At 33.8% G+C, this 17,673-nt stretch overlaps 1 protein-coding gene across 1 annotated transcript in view; it reads left to right on the forward strand.

Moving 5' to 3' along the window:
- LOC112658411 (uncharacterized) overlaps window positions 1-17,673 on the forward strand; it is a 499,297-nt gene that overhangs the window by 304,721 nt on the left and 176,903 nt on the right. The window contains exon 6 of the mRNA XM_049092289.1: window positions 7,902-8,052. Within this exon, the coding sequence (XP_048948246.1) occupies window positions 7,902-8,052 (151 nt within the window). The remainder of the gene's footprint in view (window positions 1-7,901; window positions 8,053-17,673) is intronic.

A 17,673-nucleotide genomic window follows, 5' to 3' on the forward strand; every position in this document is an offset into this window, starting at 1 on the left:
CAGCAAGCAAGATATGCTTTTTCTCATTACTTGACCTAAGTAGATATGGATATATTTCAATATATTTCTATTCTCTGCTTAACTTTTACAACTTAAGTGAAGCTGTTTAATCATTTGAGACATTTTACTTATCAAAACTATTTTCTGAGAATAGTTATTGAATGAGGCAACACAGTTTTTTATATGGGTTGGCCATTTATTGGAATTTTTGCCTATTAAGTCAAGAGTTACTTACTGCCTTTTTATGGCTGAGTAATATTCCAGTGTGTGTGTGTGTGTGTGTGTGTGTGTGTGTGTGTGTATACAACTTCTTTATACATTTATCAGTTGATGAACATTTGGGCTCTTTTCATAATTTGTCTGTTATTGGTAATGCTGCTATAATAAGCATCAGGGTGCATGTGTCCCTTCAAATCAGTATTTTTGTATCTGGTAGGGTAGGGGGATGGGTTAAATGGGTGGCAAGTATTAAGGAGGGCACTGTGATGAGCACTGAGTATTGTATGTAAATGATGAATCACTAAATTCTGCTCCTGAAACTGATAGTACACTATATGTTAACTAACTAGAATTTAAATAAAATTTGAAAGAAAAAAAGAGTTATTTACTGCTTATGTATTATTTATTATTTTCAGGACATTGTACTGAATACTGTTTAAAAATCAAAATGAGTAAGAAAAAAATCCTGCCATTAAGAAGCTTATACTATAAGTGAAAAAAAAATAGAATGGTATTCTATAAAAAGGTAAAAAATAGTGAATGGTCTAGAATTCAGAAGAGGGAAAGCATAGAAATATATGGAATCATGAAAGGTGTTTTAAGGGAAAGTAACATTTCAAATTATGCTTTGACGAATTGTGGAAAGGAGAGAGAACCCAAATGAGAGGTTTGAGAAAGTAGAGTTAAGAGGCACGAAAAATAAAACCTAGATATGTTTTGTAATAGGAAATAACTAGTTCATTTAGCTGGAGAGTAGAATATAAGGATATATGGAAGAAAGAGCTAGAAAACATAGGCTGAGCCATTTTGTAGAGGACTTTGAATGTCAGGCTAAGGTATTTTTGCTCAGTGAAGTAGTCAACAGGGAGACACTGAGAATCTGAAGCTTGTAATATTTGAGTTCTAAAAATACAAGTGAAGCAGATGTATCAGAGGAGGAGAAATGGGAGGAGAGACCCATTACAAAGCTACTTTTGTAGCCTGGGTAGAAAAATTGATCTTTGGAAAAGAATGAAGACAATAAGAATAGAACATAATTTCTTTATATCTTCATGAATATATATTTAAAGTACTATTCAGTTGTGTACTTATCAATTGTCTGTCCTCTCCTACTAGAATGTAATCTCCTTGAGAGCAGGGGGGTTTGTTTCTCCCTTTCAGATCTGATTTGCAATGCCTGGAATAATGCCTGCAATATTGTATTTGCTCAGGAAATGCTTCTGTAAGGAATTAAGGAGATAGATAATTAAAAAAGAAAGAGAAGTAAAATCAAATAGGTCTTTTTCAGGTGCATGAATTAAGTGAAATACATTCAAATAGGTCAGTAATCCCAATTAATGAAAACAGAGTGAACTCTGCAATTAAAAGACAGAAATGGTCAGATTGGATTTTTAAAATCCCAGTTGTATGCTATCTAATGATTCATACTGAAAACATAAAGACACAGCAAAGATGAAAGTAAAAGGATGGAAAATTTATCCAAAATAAATACTAATCAGAAGAAAGCTGTAACGGTGCCATTATTATACAAAATAGATTTTAAACTAATGTTAAGTGGAACATATAAATATATATGTTTATATATTTAAAAATTACATATACAATAATATTATTAAAAATATATAAAGCATAGCAATGCCTGTGTGGCTAAAGCAGTTAAAGCGTTTGATTCTTGGTTTCGGCATAGGTCATGGTCTCGGGGTCCTGGGATCAAACCTTCTGTCAGGCTCTGTGTTCAGTGTGGAGTCTGCTTGTCCTCTTCTTCCCCCTCTGCTTCCCCTCTGCTCCTCCTGTGTTCCTCCTTGCACTCTCTTTCTCTCCAAAAAATTAAATCTTTAAAAAATTATACACACACACACACACACACACACACACACATACATATTTAATAAATGGATAGAACTACATGGAAGATCAACAAACCCACAATTCAGAGATTTTAACATATTTGTTTCAGTAATTTACACAACCTTCATCTAATAGGTCTATATAGAATTTACATTTTCTTTTCAAGGACTAAAGAAATATTTAGGCTGAGTGGAAAAAAGAATGTATTGCAGGGTGGAAGAAAAGAATGATAAGCAAAGATGAAAAAGAAAATGGCTGACACAGATGGGCATTGATTGGGAATGAGAGCGGGGAGAGTCAGGCCTACAGGGGCCTGGCTGAAGAGCATCTGATATGAGATTGAAGGTTTCACATTGAGGAGAAGCACAATGAGACTGTTTAAGAAGGTCATGTAAGGAGAATGTAGAGGAGTAGAGAGTGGAATATGGAATGATGAGTGAGCAGGAAAGCTGGGATCAAGGAGACTAGTTAGGAGTTTAGGTATGAGCCAATGAGACCCTGAATTAAGGCAGTATGAGCAGAGATTCGAGGGGCAGATTCAGCTTTGGTCAGTGTTGTGGAAATGGAACTGTTAGTACAGAGACTTATTGAAGGGGAAAATATCAGTATGACTCTCAAATTTCTGGCATGGGTGGATGGTAATGCCATTCACCAAGACAGGATCTATAACAGGAGGGCTGATTTCAGGGAATATACCTATGACACTTCTGGTTTATAGTAAATTTTTATTTAAAATTAATTTTGTAATTTAAAAATGCCTAGGAGAGTACAGCAGTAGAAAATGTCATACTCTCTTATTGAGTTTTCTATCCCCTCATGTAACCAGGTAACATGACGTCTCTGAATTAAGAGTATAAATATCGCTTGAGAGACCTTTACCTCCAGTTGGCAGATCTGAGGCTAAATCCTGACTCTGCCTTTGCTCTGAAATCTTGTTTATATCTTATGTGCTAGTGCATGTGATTACGTCTTTTTGTTAAACATTTTAGATAACTTCCTGGATCTAGGAGATTTCATAATTCATGCCTTAACACCGTAACTCTAAAAAACATCCCAATTGATTTCTCTCAAATATGCATGAGCTAAACCAATGAGCGTGTGTTACCTCTGCTGGGTTCAATGCAGTTCCAGGAGCATTTGATGACATGTTTCAAAATCTCTTCATATTTCACATTCTTTCCCTATTTTAAGAACTAACCTTTAAAATGTAAAAGACTAGTCAGTAATCACAGTGATGATGATGACGGTGATAAAAGCAGAGAGCTTCTATAGCTCAAGTTAAACATTTGAAATGTAATTCTTACAATGACATCACATGACAGGTGTTATTAGTCCTATTTTATATTTGAGGAATTGATAATCTGAGAAGTTAATTTTATAGAGGCTGTATGCAGCAAGCAAAGGTTAAAGCTGGAGTATAATTCCAGCTTTCTGATTTCAATATTTGAATTCCTGATTATTGTACAAATTATATGGACTTAGATTTGATGAATCCAAAAAAAGTTATAAAGTTCCTTCCTGTATTGAAAGTATGTCTGCTGCCTTGGGTTCCTCAGGCAACATGGTATATTTCTTATAAAGCAGGCAGTAATTTTGAAGCTCATGCAGAGAAAAAAGTTGTGTCTATTGTGGTAGATAAAAATGGTCAGCACAAATGTGTTTATAATATTTAACCCCTTTCATAAATATATATTTTCCTCATCTTTTCATTAATATAATCACTTAAAAAGATTTAGTAATTATGTTAGTAATTAGATTATTAAGATTTAGTCATTTGTTTTAAAGTGGTAAACTGTGGCACCATAGTATGCCTTGAAAGTTTCTAAGAGATAAATTCTATGTTGATTCTCAGCACTGAATCAAATTGACTTTAATGATGTCTGTTTTAAAGTGTTCAATTATGTATACATGTTCTTAGAAAGTCAATGACTACATATTTTCGAAGGTGCTTGAAGAATTTGATATAATTACCACTAAATAATAAGATTTTCCTAATAATGACTTTAGTGGATGTCATAGCTGTGTTGAGGTCTGTGTCAAATCAGAGTCAGCTTTTGAGAGTCCAATAGCCCATTTGTTTCATTTTGTAAAATTAAAAATCATCTACCAATTGTCCTTAGCCCTTCCCATGTTCTGTGAGATCATATGGTATAGTTTTGCTTAATATCAGTATTAGTAGCAATAATAGTAAGAGTTTACACTAGCTATGTACCATGTGCCAAGAATTGTGCTAAGTAATTTATATGTTCTTCTTACCTTATCTAGCATTTGATGCTAGCTATAGTTATCCCTATTTTAGAAATGAAGACTGCGAGACTCAGAGAAGTGAAATAACTTGCCCAAGGTCACACAGACAGTATATATGAGAACTTGGATTTGATCACATATTCTGCTAAAGTGCGTTCAAAGACTCTGTAAATGGAATTTGCAGTTTCCAAAAGCAGTGGAAGCAAACAGAACGCCTGTTTGTTTCTGTGGCCTGACACCTGGGTCATCATTCGTGACAGTTTGACACACACTTACTGATTCCGAGTGTCGGTTGAGAATGGCTGATGCGATGGCCCCACAGCACTCACGTTTGTTGGAAAATTCCACGTTGATCTTTATTAAAAAAACAGTTGCCTAAGCTTCCAAGGTTGGCTTTTTCGGTCACGGTGCATACTCTGAGTGTTGGGGAGTCAGCATGCCTGAGGTGTGAAGATGATGATGTACTTCCTATAGGCATGAAGGCACTCAGAAATAAAGCAAGGCCATCGAACTGTCATTTGTTGTTCTTCCTATTCATGCTTTTAAAAAAGAAACTAAGGTCAATTAACTGGGAAGCTTAACCTCTCTTAGCTTGTCTTTCTTTGCGTAGGCTTTTGCCTTTTAAATAAATCATTTTTCTCTTCTCTCCCTCCCCACCCCCTATCCATTTTGAACACGTTCTTGGATTTCTCATGCTGGGCCTAAGGAGCAGACTGCTTATATTCAAGAATGATTTGGAGGGGATAAAGTGTGCAAGATTTTGAATTCTTGCCATAAGTCCCTGGCAGACAGCCAGGCAGCCTCAGAGGAATAAGGCTAATGAAGGGAGGGTAAAGAAGATCCGGGAGTGCGGCTGGTAATGCAGTATTCATTTAATTGGGAGCAGGTACCGGTGCAAACTTCTCCATTTTAATTGGAAAAAGGGAAGGGGATTGTTAAGGAAGAAGGAAAAAAGAATGCATAAAGTTTTCAAGCTGAGGAGCCAAAGGCAGCCCTGTCTATGCCAGAGAAAGAACTCAATTTAGGGCAATTTGCTCTGCAAGCTGGGCTGTAGCCTCCCCTGGGAATAGGGATGAGGAAGAAAATGAAACCAAAAGAGAACTTGATAAAATCACCTAGCACAGACAATCTCAGTAGAATAGGTTTTACTGAGTTAAATCTGCCCCAATCAATATGATTCTTTTCATATAAGTTACAAATAAAAAGCCACAAGATTACAATAAAAATCGAGACTCCAGCGATGCTGATGTTGCACCTGGGAGTCTTAAGAACTTGTTATGGAATATATGTTTTTGCAACTATAATGTTTGTTTTTCTTTTCACCCTGGTCACTCGAATCGACTCTTTGCTTTCCCTCCTCATCCGTCCAGTTTTCTATATTGTTTTAAAAACCATTGGAGGAGCTCTTTCTGCTTAGTTTCTCTTGCACTGGAGGTTGGAGAGCGGTGGTTTCTTTTTGTCTTGAAATGTGTTGAATTGAACATGGGACTGAGTTCTCATGCTAATGATAAACAGAGACTTTTTCCTATTGCACATTTTATGACATAGTACTCATAATGTTAAGGTATTAGTAAAACAATAAAAGAGGCGGGGTTTCATACAAAAAGAGAAAGCAATGCTTTTTTGATGCACATGAGATACTATTAGAATAAAATACAGATCCTGTAATTTCATGTTCAGTAAGCATCAGTTCTTAATAATCTTTGACTGTATCATATAAATGAGAGTTTTAAGCAGCTGATGGTTTTAATGGGATAACTATAATTTTGATTCTTCCTGAATAAGGAGGCGGAAGACCAAGCAAAACATTTTGGTCTTTCTGCCAATGCGGTTGAGTTGACTAATCAGCAAACTTGGAGAGAGGAGTCCTTTTTTTTTTTTTTTTTTTTTTTTTTTTAGGAACCTTTATTTTAGTACATAAAATACACTTTTATGTACTAAAATAAAGAATATTTATTTATAAGGAGCTTATTTAGAGCTTAAGTTTCCTGGCAAATCTATATTATTAAATCTCTTTAAAATTATTCATAAGGGGTAGTAAAGAGAAGATGATGGTGCTTTGTTTGGATAGATTCTACCTTACATATGTTATAAATATTTGGAGTTGGTACACCTGATGGAGAAGAAGTGACCATGAGCATTTTATCTCTTTGACAATTTTCCTTGTGAAGTGGGGAATTTTTTAAAAATTTTTATTTATTTATGATAGTCACAGAGAGAGAGAGAGAGAGAGAGAGAGAGGCAGAGACATAGGCAGAGGGAGAAGCAGGCAGGCTCCATGCACCAGGAGCCCGATGTGGGATTCGATCCCGGGTCTCCAAGATCGCTCCCTGGGCCAAAGGCAGGCGCTAAACCGCTGCGATCCCGAGGTGGGGAATTTTTGCGGTTAAATGCTAGTGGACTGTTGCCTGCTTATTTGACTTTACATCAATTACTAGAAATATCAGATTAGAAGTGAAGAGATTTTCCGGACAGAATAGAGCAACATCTCAAACTGTGGGTGCAATGAAAACCCCAGTTATTCTTTTTTCTTTTTCTCAATACCATGCTGGATAAACAAATTAATCTATGCACCAAAACTATTTATAGAGGACCTCTGTGCTAAGCACTATAGAAGACACAAAGATGAAAACAACACAGACTCTGTCATCAGGAAACTTTCTTTCTAAATGAGAAAGCCAGACTAAAAAGTACAAAGGCCAAGTACAAAATCAGCAACAGAAGAAAAGGTGTTCCCAAACAATATATAGTCCGTGAAGTCTCAACCATTTTTTTTTTCAGTTTGCAATGCAAAATATCTGAATATGGACAATTGATGCCATATTTTCGGAGAAGCAGTAGATCCACTACCTGATTTGTTGAAAGCTGTGAAAAGTTTATAGAACTGTTGGTACTTGACCTGGTTTGTATTTAGAAGGGCAGGTGAGGATGTGGGAAGTTATATACCAAGTTCAGGAAACGATATACTTTAATCAGAGGTAAGGAACTGGGAGGAACAAGAGTAGCAAACATATTTGAGGAACACTGATTATAGCAGAGTCTTTTAGAAAATTAATGGGAATCAGTTGAGGCCAGATTTTTGAAGGTTGTGATTAGAATGTTTTCCTTTTTTTTAAAGATAGATTTATTTATTTATTTATTTATTTATTTATTTATTTATTTATTTATGATAGAGAGAGAGGCAGAGACACAGGGGGAGGGAGAAGCAGGTTCCATGCCAGGAGCTGATGTGGGACTCGATCCCGAGACTCCAGGATCGCACCCTGGGCCCAAGGCAGGCGCTAAACTGCTGAGCCACCCAGGGACCCCTAGAATGTTTTCTTTATCTTATAGTACAGAAATATCTAAAAAAAATGTTTAAAGGATGAAAGAGTTCTTTGAGGAAGGACTGATCCAAATAGCAGCATGTGGTATAAATTAATGGTATGGTAGGCCTCACCTGTGTCCCGCAATTCCATATTTTCTGATATGACCAAATCTTCTTTCTCTCCCATGTTCTTTTCCATTCTGGAGTCTCTGCCCACTGTACTTCTTCATAGAAGTGCACCTTCTGACTAGGCTTACAGGTGCCCTCCTATCTTCCTCAGGTGCAGCTGCCCACAAAGTTGCCAGCCATGAGTGCCACAGAAACAGAGTGGAGGGAAATACCAGAGAGAAAGGCTTTTTCCCAACTCAGAATTTCACTTGTGCCAAGAATTACACAGACTCTCATGAAGACATTCCAGCAGTTTCTGTCTTGTAAGTCCTCTAAGAATCAGAGTAAATCTCTCATAAGACCCTTCTGTCACCTTCCAACCTTTACCTCTGGAACCTCTGGAATCAGGTGCTCTCACTTGGATGGATCATGCAGGAAAGTGATGCCATCCCCTGTGCCATTATTCTTGTCTTCCCCAAGTTAGTAGTTAGTAGTTCCTAACCCCATATAAATGAATCTCTTCTCCCTCAGTCATAAAACAGTATGTCCGTACGAATCAATGGTTATACACAGGGGCTGGTGTGTATTTAATATGAGTAGGTAGGTGGGAGAAGGGGTCTTTTCTACAGCTCAGCCACTCAAGGTGCTTTGTTTGGCTCTGTAATCTACTATTTATGTGACATGGGTTGGCTTCTGGAAAAATAGTGAGTTAAAGAATCTGCCTTCTTCTCATGCCCACTGCTCTTTTTATACACCTAGTCTCACTGGAGCATATTTTATTTTATTTTAGATTTTATTTATTTCTTCACGAGAGGCATAGAGAGAGAGAGAGGCAGAGACATAGGAAGAGGGAGAAGCAGGCTCCCTGTGGTGAACCTGATGACGAGACTCGATCCCAGGACCCCGGGATCACAACCTGAGCCAAAGGCAAATGCTCAACCACTGAGCCACCCAGGTGCTCTGGAATATATTTTTAAAAGATGCAAGCAATTAGAATATTTTTGAAGGTGGCTAGGGCTTTTCAACTGTTAGTTGTTTTTGTAGTTATCCACTGTAGCACCTTTTTGTTATCTTCAGGTGAAAGGGACTGAAGATCTTTCTGCCATGACATTTCTCAAAATATGCTGCATAGATTACCACCTACTTCATCCATGTGTTAGATAATGCTATTCAGATAATTTGGGCATATTACTGTAAAAAAGAGGACCTACAAGAAGTAAATTTATAAGAGGTAAAATTATTTTTAGGTATATTTTTATATTGGGAAAATGTTTTAATTTCAGTAGTACCAGTGTCACAGCTGAATAGCTATTAGAAAAATGCATTAATGAAAAACCTATTTGTGGATTAATTATGGATGAGAATTTCTTTATTAGTTTACATATGGCCTTGTGTCTTTTGAAAAACTAATTTTATACAAATTTTAATTGAAGATGTATCTGCTGGGGAGTACATACTTATGAAATACAATATTTTCTTTCTTGGAGACAGCACCAATGACTATACTAATATAGAAAGAATCAAGTTTAAGTGTCAAAAACAAGTTATGCCATTGATTTTGTTAAACAATACAAGATTCAGATTCAACTAATGTTTATGGAGTCCCTAATTTGGCCAGATATTGTACTATTATAGGTATCTATTATTTAACCTCTAATTCTTCAGAGTTAGAAATGAACTTGGTGTTCTTATTCACATTTTACAGATAAGAAATGTGTGGTCTGAATAAGTTAGATGGTGACTCCGTGTCTAGTGGGTAATAGATGTGGGACTTGAAGCCAGGGCTCCCTGATGCCAAGGAGGAAGTTAATTAGTGACTTTGCTGTTATTAAATTTATGACCTCAGTCCAACTTCTCTTTACTCCAAAATCTACAGTATATTTCTAGTTAACTGAAGAGTGAAGATTCTTGTGGGTTACTACATGTATTTGGTGGATGATGACAATATATGAGAAAGTTGTATTTCTACTTCTGATAGGAATCTTTCTTTAATAAAGGAATAGTGATGTGCTAACCAAATGGCACATGCTTCCTTTTTCATTGTTCTTAGTTAGGTGCTAAGAGACTGTTAATTAACCTGTCTATAATTATATTATGATGCCTTAGATAGTTTTGTGCAGCTTAAAATAATTTCTAAACTCTTCCAAGTTAATGCTTTTTTAAGGTTATTAATGCTAAATGCTTTTTAAAAATTTCCAAGTTGTTATTTTGAAAAAATTTCAACTTATAGGTAAACTAAAAAAAATATTATGAGCACATATGCTCTTTATCTAGATTCACTAGTTGTTAAACAACTTACTACATTTGTAATCTCCCTCTCATATTTGTAGATACATATTTGCTGAACCATTTCAAAATCAGTTGCAAATATCATAGTTCAGCCCTAGATGCCTCAACATATAACTCCTCACGAGGACATTCTTCTTCATTACCTTACTGCTGTCACACCCAAAATATAGAACATCAGTGTAAGAATATTACCTGACATCAACCCATATCAAAAATTTCCCAATCATCCACTTAATATCTCTCATAGTTATTTTTTGATAAGGTCATGATTCAGTTTTTCAATTTCATTTTCTATATTTTGATAAAACTCATGATTCAATCAGGGATTATTCAGTACATTTAGTTATAGTAATTTCTTTAAATTTAGAACAGTTCCTCTCTTATTTTTCATTACTCTGAGACTTTTGTTTTTTAAGTCCAGGCCTATTTTGTTTAATTTCCTACTGACTATTTCTATATTACTGGAATCAAGTTAAACGTTATTGTCAAGAACACTACACAGATGATCCTCAGTGTATTAAATCAGGAGACATATAGTAACTGACTTTTTTCGTTATTGGTGGTGCTAACTTTAATTATTTGATTAGGGTGGTATCGGAGATTCTTCTACTGTAAAGGTATCCTTTTCTCTTGCAATTGATAGATAACTGTGGGTGATACTTTAAGATTATATGAGTATCTTGAACCAAAATTTCATTCAATATTTTTAGCATTCATGCTGATCTGGTTGAATCAGTTATTACATTTGTGCTTGCAAAAGGATGATTTTCTATTTATATCATTCATTTTACATTTATTAATAGACCTCCTTTATGAAAGAATGTTCTCCTCTTCCCCATCTCTTTTGTTTCACTTCCTTGCTTTCTGACTCAGCAGGATATTACAAGTTCTTATACAAGTACCTTATATTTTTCATGCCCAAGACCTGGAAGCAACCATTTCTCTAAAGATCCTTAGTTCCTTTTAGTAGGGAATTGAATTTAGAAACCAGCATCTGGGTTCACGGTGTGGATATAATTTCTCTGCACCTCCAGGATACAAAATAAACAATAAAATACATATACAGAGAAGCCCACTTAATGTGTATCTTCTTTATTTTTATCATTCATATACAAAAGATAGTGAGATATATATTTTTTCATTTAACAATATATATGGAAGTCATTCCTTATCAGTTGATAAACATCTTCTCAGTCTTTTTGTGTAGCCTACGTGGTACTCCATCATTTGAATATACAGTAGTTTATAAAAATCTATTGCCTACTATTGCAGGGCATCTAACTTGTTTTCAATATTTTGCTATTATAATTAATGTCCCAGTAAATGTTACCTGTGTTTTTTATAGTATGGAGAATAGCTCCTCAGAGTAAATCTCCAGAAGTAGAATTGCTGAGTCAAAGGAAATATTTGGTTTTGCTACATATTGCCAAATTCTCCTTCATCAGGGTGGCATAATGTTATGTTCTCACCAGCTATGTATGAGAATATGTTTCTTCACAACCTCAATAACAAGCTGTATTGTCAAGCTTTGGATTTGTGTCAATCTGATAAGTGAGAAATGGTCAATAAGTAAGTTTTCATCTGCATTTTTTAATAAATTAAGTGACCTTGAATCCTAAGAATCATTTATATATATATTTTTTCCTATGAAGCATATATTCTTGTCTAGTAGCTCATATTTTAGAGTCTTTTTTATATTTTTGGAATACCTTTTATCTATAATATGTGCTGCAAATAATTTATCTAATTTTGAAACTTTAAAAAATTTTGATAATGGTGTTTTTTGCACATGTAAAGGTTACCTTAAAATGTTTTATGTAGTTCAATTCATCTCTTATTATATCAGGATTTTAGTCAGTTAGAAAGGCTCTCCCCATACTGAAGTTATAAAAGAATTTCATCCATGTTCTGTTCTAGTATGTATGGTTTCACTTTTTTATTTAGTTAATTGATCCATTTTTAGTTCTGGTATTTTTTGAATATATATATGATATTTTCCCCAAAAATCCATTGTATTAATACATTTTATTTAAAAGTACCTTTTCTTCAGTGATTTGAAATACCAGCTTATTATATATTAAATTTACATATGTACCTAAGTCTCTCTCCATACTTTCTATTGCATTCCATTCATATTTTCATAGTACCCTGTCTTAATTTTTTATGTCTTAATATTTAGTTGGGCTAGGTACCCTCTATTGCTTCTTCTAAACAGTTTTTTTCTAGCTCTTTCATCATAATTATTTTCCTATAAAATTTTGAAATGCACTTATCTGGCTGCTAGTATTCTTTTTTCTGGCTGCTGGTATTTTCATGAAATCATGTTAAGTTTATAATAACTATGGTGAAAATTGACATTTTCATAATGTTGACTAATACTATCCAAGAATAGGGATACTTTTCCATTTGTTTAAGCCTACTTTTCTGTCTTTCAGAGTATTTTAAGATTTTTTCAAACATGTTTTTCAAATATCTTGTTAAAGTATTCTTAAGTGCTTAATTTATTATGGTGGCCATTATAAATAACATTTTCTTCCATTCTACCTTACAATAATTTGTGTATATGAGGGACATCAATTTGTGTATATTATTTGTCTTTCTACCATACTTAATTCTTTATTTATGGTCTTAGTTTAATCATTGAATTCTTATGGAGGTTTACATTTGTACTATTATGTCTTCTTTAAATAAGCTATCTTAATTCTTCTTATGTTCCTAAGTGTTTATTCTTATGTGATGTAATTAATTAATGCAAGGTTATAATTGGAGATAGTGAACTTTTTTGCCTTGTTCCTGACCATAGATGGAGGGAATGTTTTTAGCATTTCCTGTTAATTCAATAAGCTAGATACTGGCTTTAGGATATCTATCTATCTACATATATATATTATATATATATATTCTCTATATATAATATATATGGTAAATATCAATTTAGTAAATTGTGTTTTCTTAGAGAATTATCCATTTCATCTAAATTTTCAAGTGTATTTGCATAGAGTTGTACAAACTAGTAAATTACAATTTTATAGTTTATTTCAATGGGTATTTTCTCCTCTGTAGTTTATTATTTGGTGTATTTGTGTTTCCTTCTTTGTGATTCCTCTATTGTTAATTTTTATTAAAAATACAAACATTTCTAAAAAAATAAAAATACAAACATTTCTAAAAAAATAAAAATACAAACATTTCTATTTTCTGTTTTCTAATTTTAAAATCTGCTTTCATTATTTTATTCCTTTTTTGGATGCCTTTTTGATAATAGTCATTCTAACAGATGTGAGGTAGTTTTGGTTTGCATTTCCCTGGTGATGAGTGACATTGAACAGCTTTTCATGTGCCTGTTGGCTATCTGTATGTCTTCTTTGGGAAAATGTTTATTCAGATCCTCTGCCCCCCTTTTTTTGGTCTTGTTTTTATTTGTTTGTTTGTTTCTCTGCCCATTTTTAAATTGGATTGTTTGCTTTTTTACTATTGAGTTCTTTATGTGTTTTGGCTATTAACCCATTATTGAATATGTGATTTGCAAATATTTTCTCCCATCAGTGCGTTGCCTTTTCATTTTGTTGATGGATTATCTTGCTGTGGAGAAGCTTTTTAGTTTCATGCAATCCCACTTGTTTATTATTGCTTTTGTTGCCATTGTTTTTGGTCAGATCCAAAAAATGATTGCCCATACCAATGTCAAGGAGTTTACCGCCTATGTATTCTTCCAGGAGTTTTATAGTTTCAGGTATTGAATTCAAGTCTTTAATTCACTTGAATTAATTTTTTTGTGTGTATGGTGGAGAAAGTAGCTCAGTTACATTCTTTTAGATGTGACTATTCAGTTTCCTCAGCACCATTTATTAAATGGTGTCCTGATCATCATATGGTTTTACTTATACGGGGAATATAAGAAATAGTGAAAGGGATTATAAAGGAAATGAGGGGAATTGAGTGGGAAAAATTAGAGAGGGTGGCAAACCATGAGAAACTCCTAACCTCTGGAAACGAATAAAGGATTGCAGAAGGTGAGATGAGTGGAGGGTTGGGGTAACTGGGTGAAGGGCATTGAGGAGGGCACTTGATGGTTTGAGGACTGGGTGTTATACTACATGTTGGCAAATCGAACTTCAGTAAAAACAAATGAAAAAAAAAATAAAGACACTGTCCTTTTATCCTTGTATATTCCTGGGTTCTTTGTTGTAAATTAATTGACCATATATGGATGGGCGTATTTCTGGGTTCTCTGTTCTCTTCCACGGATCTATTTGTATGTTTCTATACTAATATCCTACTGTTTGGATTACTCTACTTCTATTTTGTAATTGGGGAGCATGATGACACAGGTTTATTTTTCTTTCTCAAGAGTGCCATCGTTATTTGAAGTCTTTTGTGGTTTTATACAAGTTTTAGGATTTTTTTTCTATTTCTGTGAGAAGTGCCGGAATTGTGATAGGGATTGCATTGAACCTGTGGATTGCTTTAGGATATGGACATTTTACAGTATTAATTCTTCCGTTTCATAGCACAAAATGTCTTTCCATTTATTTGTGTCTTTTCAGTTTCTTGCATCAATGTCCTAGAGTTTTCAGACTACAGGTTTTTTACCTCCTTGGTTAAATATATTCCTAGGTATTTTATACTTTCTGTTGTAATTTTAAATGCAGTTGTGTTCTTAATTTTTCTTTCTGATAGTTCATTATTAGTGCTTAGAAATGTAACAGACTTCTGTGTATTAATTTTGTTCCCTGCAACTTTACTGAATCCATTTATTAGTTCTAACAGTGTTTGGTAGAGTCTTTAGAGTTTTTTATAAGTAGTATGCCATCTGCAAATAGTGACAGTTTTACATCTTTCTTTCCAGTATGTATGTCATTTTCTTTTCTCTTATTTAGTTACTCCGACTAGAACCTTTAATACCATGTGAAATAGAAGTGGCAAGAGTAAGCATGTTTATCGTGTTTCTGATCTTCAAAGAAAGCTCTTTTCTTTTCACCATTGAGTATGATATTAGTTATGGGTTTGTCATACATGTTCTTTATTATGTTGAGGTACATTTTTTCTATACCACTTTGTTGAGAGTTTTTAAAATCATAAATGGATGTTGAATTCTGTCAATTTTCTTGCATCTATTGAGACGATATAATTTTTATCTTTTATTTTATAATGTGGTATGTCACATTCATTGATTTGCAGATGTTAAGCCATCCTTGAATCCTTTTAATGTGTTATTTAATTCAATTTGCTAATATTTTGTCAAGGATTTTTGCATCTATGTTCATCAGGGATGGTGGCCTATAGTTCTCTCTTTTTGTGTCCTTATCTGGTTTTGGTATCAAGGTAATACTGGCCTCATAAATGAGTTTGGAAGTGTTCCCTCCTCTTTAGTTTTATAGAAAAATTTAAAGATAGGCACTAAATATTTGAGTGATTGGTAGAGTTCACTAGTGAAGTTGTTTGGTCCTGGATTTTTGTTTTCTGGGAGGTTTTTGAGTACTGACTCAATCTCCCTACTAGTAATCAGTTTATTCAGATTTTCTATTTTTTCATGATTCAATCTTGGAAGATTGTATGTTTCTAGGAATTTGTCTATTTCTTCTAGCCTTTTGCAATTTGTTGGTATATAATTGTTCATAGTAATCCCATCATTCTTTATATTTCTGTAGTATTAGTTGTAACTTCTCCTTTATTTCTGATTTTGTTTGAACTCTCTAATACTTACTGAGCCTAACTAGAGAATAGTCGATTTTGTTTATCTTTTCAAAGAACTGTCTCTTAGATTCATTGATCTTTTCTATTGTATTTTTAGTTTCTATTTCATTTATTTCCACTCATCAATATTATTTCCCTCCTTCTAATTTTGGGCTTTATTTGTTCTTCTTTTTATAGTTCCTTTAGGTATAAAGTTCGATGGTTTATTTGAGATTTTTTTGACTCTTGAGACAGGCCTGTATAGCTATGAACTTTCCTTTTAGAACTTCTTTTGCTACATCCCATAGATTTTGGTATATTTCCATTTTCACTTGTCTCAAGGTGTTTTTTATAAAAATTTCTTCTTTAATTTCTTTATCGACCCATTTGTTGTTTACTAAGTATGTTAAATTTCTATCATCATTTATTCTGTGACATTTCTGTAGATATGTCCATGTTCACTGAAGCACCTTCTCTAGTACATTCCTAAAGACATGCTTCTGGACAAAGTATTCCTTAAGATTTTGCATTCTTAAAACTGTTTTTAAACAGATTTTAAATTTGGGGGTTATAACTTTATTTAAGTAGAAATCTATAGCTTATACTTTAGTCCCCTGAAATTCTTGAAAATAAGATGTTGCTGTTGTCTTGCTTTGTATTTTGCTGTGAGAATTCTTTTTTTTTTCTAAAAGAAATATTCCAGTATAGTTAACATACAGTGTTATATTAGTTTCAGGTGTACAATGTAGTGATTCAACAATTCTCTACATTACTGAGTGCTCCTTATGATATGTGTGCTATTAATTCCCTTCACCTATTTCACCCATTCCCCAACTCACCTCTCCTCTGATAAGCATCAGTTTGTTCTCTGTAGTTAAGAGTCTGCTTTTTAGTTTCTTTCTCTCTCTCTCATTTTTATTCACTTGCTTTGTTTCTTAAATTCCAGATATGAGTTAAATCATTCAGTATTTGTTTTTCTCTGACTAGCTTATTTCATTTAGCATTATACTTTCCAGTTCCATCCATGTTGCAAATGGCAAGATTCCATTCTTTCTTATGGCTGAATAATATTCCATTGTATGTACGTGTATATATATAATAGCTTCTTTATCCAATAATCCATCAATGGACACTTGGGCTGCTTCCATAATTGGCTATTATAAATAATTCTGTGATAAGCTTTGGGATACATATATATTTTCAAATTAGTCTTTTCTTATTGTTTGAGTAAATACTCAACAGTGGAATTACTGGATCATATGGACCTCTATTTTTAGTTTTTAGAGAAACCTACATAATGTTTTCCACAGTGGCTATACCAGGTTGCATTCCCACCGATAGTGTACAAACTTGACTATTACTGTATGGAAATGCAATGCATTTCTGTTCTTGATTTTTATCCTGTTACCTTACTGAATTCCTTTATTAGTTGTAGTAGATTTTTTTTTGGTGGAATTTTCAGGGTTTCCTGTACATAGTATAATATCTGGAAATGGTGAAAGTTTTACATCATCCTTACAAAATTGGATTTTTTTCCCTTTTTTGGTCTGAGTACTGAGGCTAGAACTTCCAGTTCTATGTTGAATAAAAGCGGTGAAAGTGGGCATCCTTGTCTTTATTCCTGATCTTAATGCGAAAGCTCTTAGGTTTTCACCATTGAGTATGATGTTAGCTGTGGGTTTGTTATAGGCAGTCTATATGATGTTGAGATATATTCTCCTTAAACCTACTTTGTTGAGGGTTTTTATCATGAATGGATGTTGTACTTTGTCAAATGCTTTTACTGCATCTATTGAAATGACCATATGGTTTTTATCCTTTCTCTTGTTGATGTGATGTATCAAGTTGATTGATTTGCAAATATTGAAACACTCTTGCACCCCAGTATTAAATCCCACTTGATCATGGTGAATGATTTTTTAAAATATATTGTTAGATTCTGTTTGCCAATATTTTGTTGAGTATTTTTGCATCTATGT

This window comes from Canis lupus, chromosome 12 (assembly GCF_003254725.2).
Source record: "Canis lupus dingo isolate Sandy chromosome 12, ASM325472v2, whole genome shotgun sequence".
In the NCBI taxonomy this organism is placed as follows: domain Eukaryota; kingdom Metazoa; phylum Chordata; class Mammalia; order Carnivora; family Canidae; genus Canis; species Canis lupus.